At 37.1% G+C, this 1,192-nt stretch overlaps 1 protein-coding gene across 1 annotated transcript in view; it reads right to left on the bottom strand.

Moving 5' to 3' along the window:
- Positions 1–1,192, bottom strand: part of LOC119411538 (transmembrane protein 255B) — a 17,178-nt gene that overhangs the window by 974 nt on the left and 15,012 nt on the right. Inside the window, exon 4 of the mRNA XM_037678491.1 lies at positions 187–261. Within this exon, the coding sequence (XP_037534419.1) occupies positions 187–261 (75 nt within the window). The remainder of the gene's footprint in view (positions 1–186; positions 262–1,192) is intronic.

The following is a 1,192-nucleotide window of genomic DNA, read 5'->3' as shown; positions in this document are numbered from 1 at the left end:
ATGGTACATGACTCCTTTAGACTCCAACATGTCACCTGAAAAAGATATGAACACAGAGAAGTCTGACACAACAGACATGAAATATAAAAAAACGCATCGTATGCATGTTTCAATTTAACTTGTTCAGCATTTGCTTTCAGCATCTTCAGACCATAAAAACCAGTCCCTTTCTGCATCTTTACTCACTGGGGAGAAGAAATTCTCATAGCTGCTGCCACTGCTGTAATACTGACACCTTCCAGCTTTCAGTGGACTAATGTCCTGGGGAAGAAAAAAACTTTGAGAAAATATTAATTATCACTAAAAACATGCTTTTATCTTGTTTCTGTAATAAATAAATTAATTAATCAATCTAGAACCATCAACGTTGTCCCAAAACCTGCACTAAGCAGGACTTTAAGAGTCTAAAAACAGCTGGTCAGATGGTTTTAGAACATCCTCACAACCTTCATCCACACAGGGGGACTGTCTCTAAAAATGTAAAACTTTTAACAAGTTTAATGCAAGTTGTTGAGAGAAAACAAACAGAAATTGTGGTTTTGTACACATATAAACAAAAAGAGTTCAAGTTAGAGTTGCATTCGGGCCTAATAAATATGGCTCAGACCGAACTCGTAGTTTTTTTGTTTTTTGAGCTCTACCCGGACCCAACGGATTAACAGTAATTAGAGGACCGAACCTGAAAAAAAAAAAAAAAACTTTTTTCTTTTCATTAAGCTTTTATTGCTTTTGTAAGCAAATCTGTTTGAAATTATAGTTTTAAAAATGTATAATGAAAGGAAGATATAAGATTTCTTATTTCACCAAATGGATATTAACAAACAAAATGAATAGCCTAAAAATTCAACTGTAAAGATAAGCTATTATACAGATGAACACAAATATTTTGAGAGCTAAATTATTTGGAAAAATATATAACAAGGCTATTTTAATTGAACGTGCTGCTCGCTTTGGCTTTTGTAGATGCTGCTACTTCCTTCAACACAGATGACAGCAGGTGCAGAGACACATACAGCCGGTGATCAGATGATCCATCCATCCATCCATTACCTTTACCCTCTTCTTCCTTTTCGGGTGCCCATGTCCAGCCATCACTGTGCAAAAGGTGGGGTACACCCTGGACAGGTCGCAAGTCCATTTCAACTGGTGGGTCAGCGGATGCACGCGGCTGGTGACAGGTTGTCCATCTGAG

This window comes from Nematolebias whitei, chromosome 6 (assembly GCF_014905685.2).
Source record: "Nematolebias whitei isolate Nwh7 chromosome 6, NemWhi1, whole genome shotgun sequence".
NCBI lineage: Eukaryota > Metazoa > Chordata > Actinopteri > Cyprinodontiformes > Rivulidae > Nematolebias > Nematolebias whitei.
This window is presented reverse-complemented; position numbering and strand designations above follow the sequence as displayed.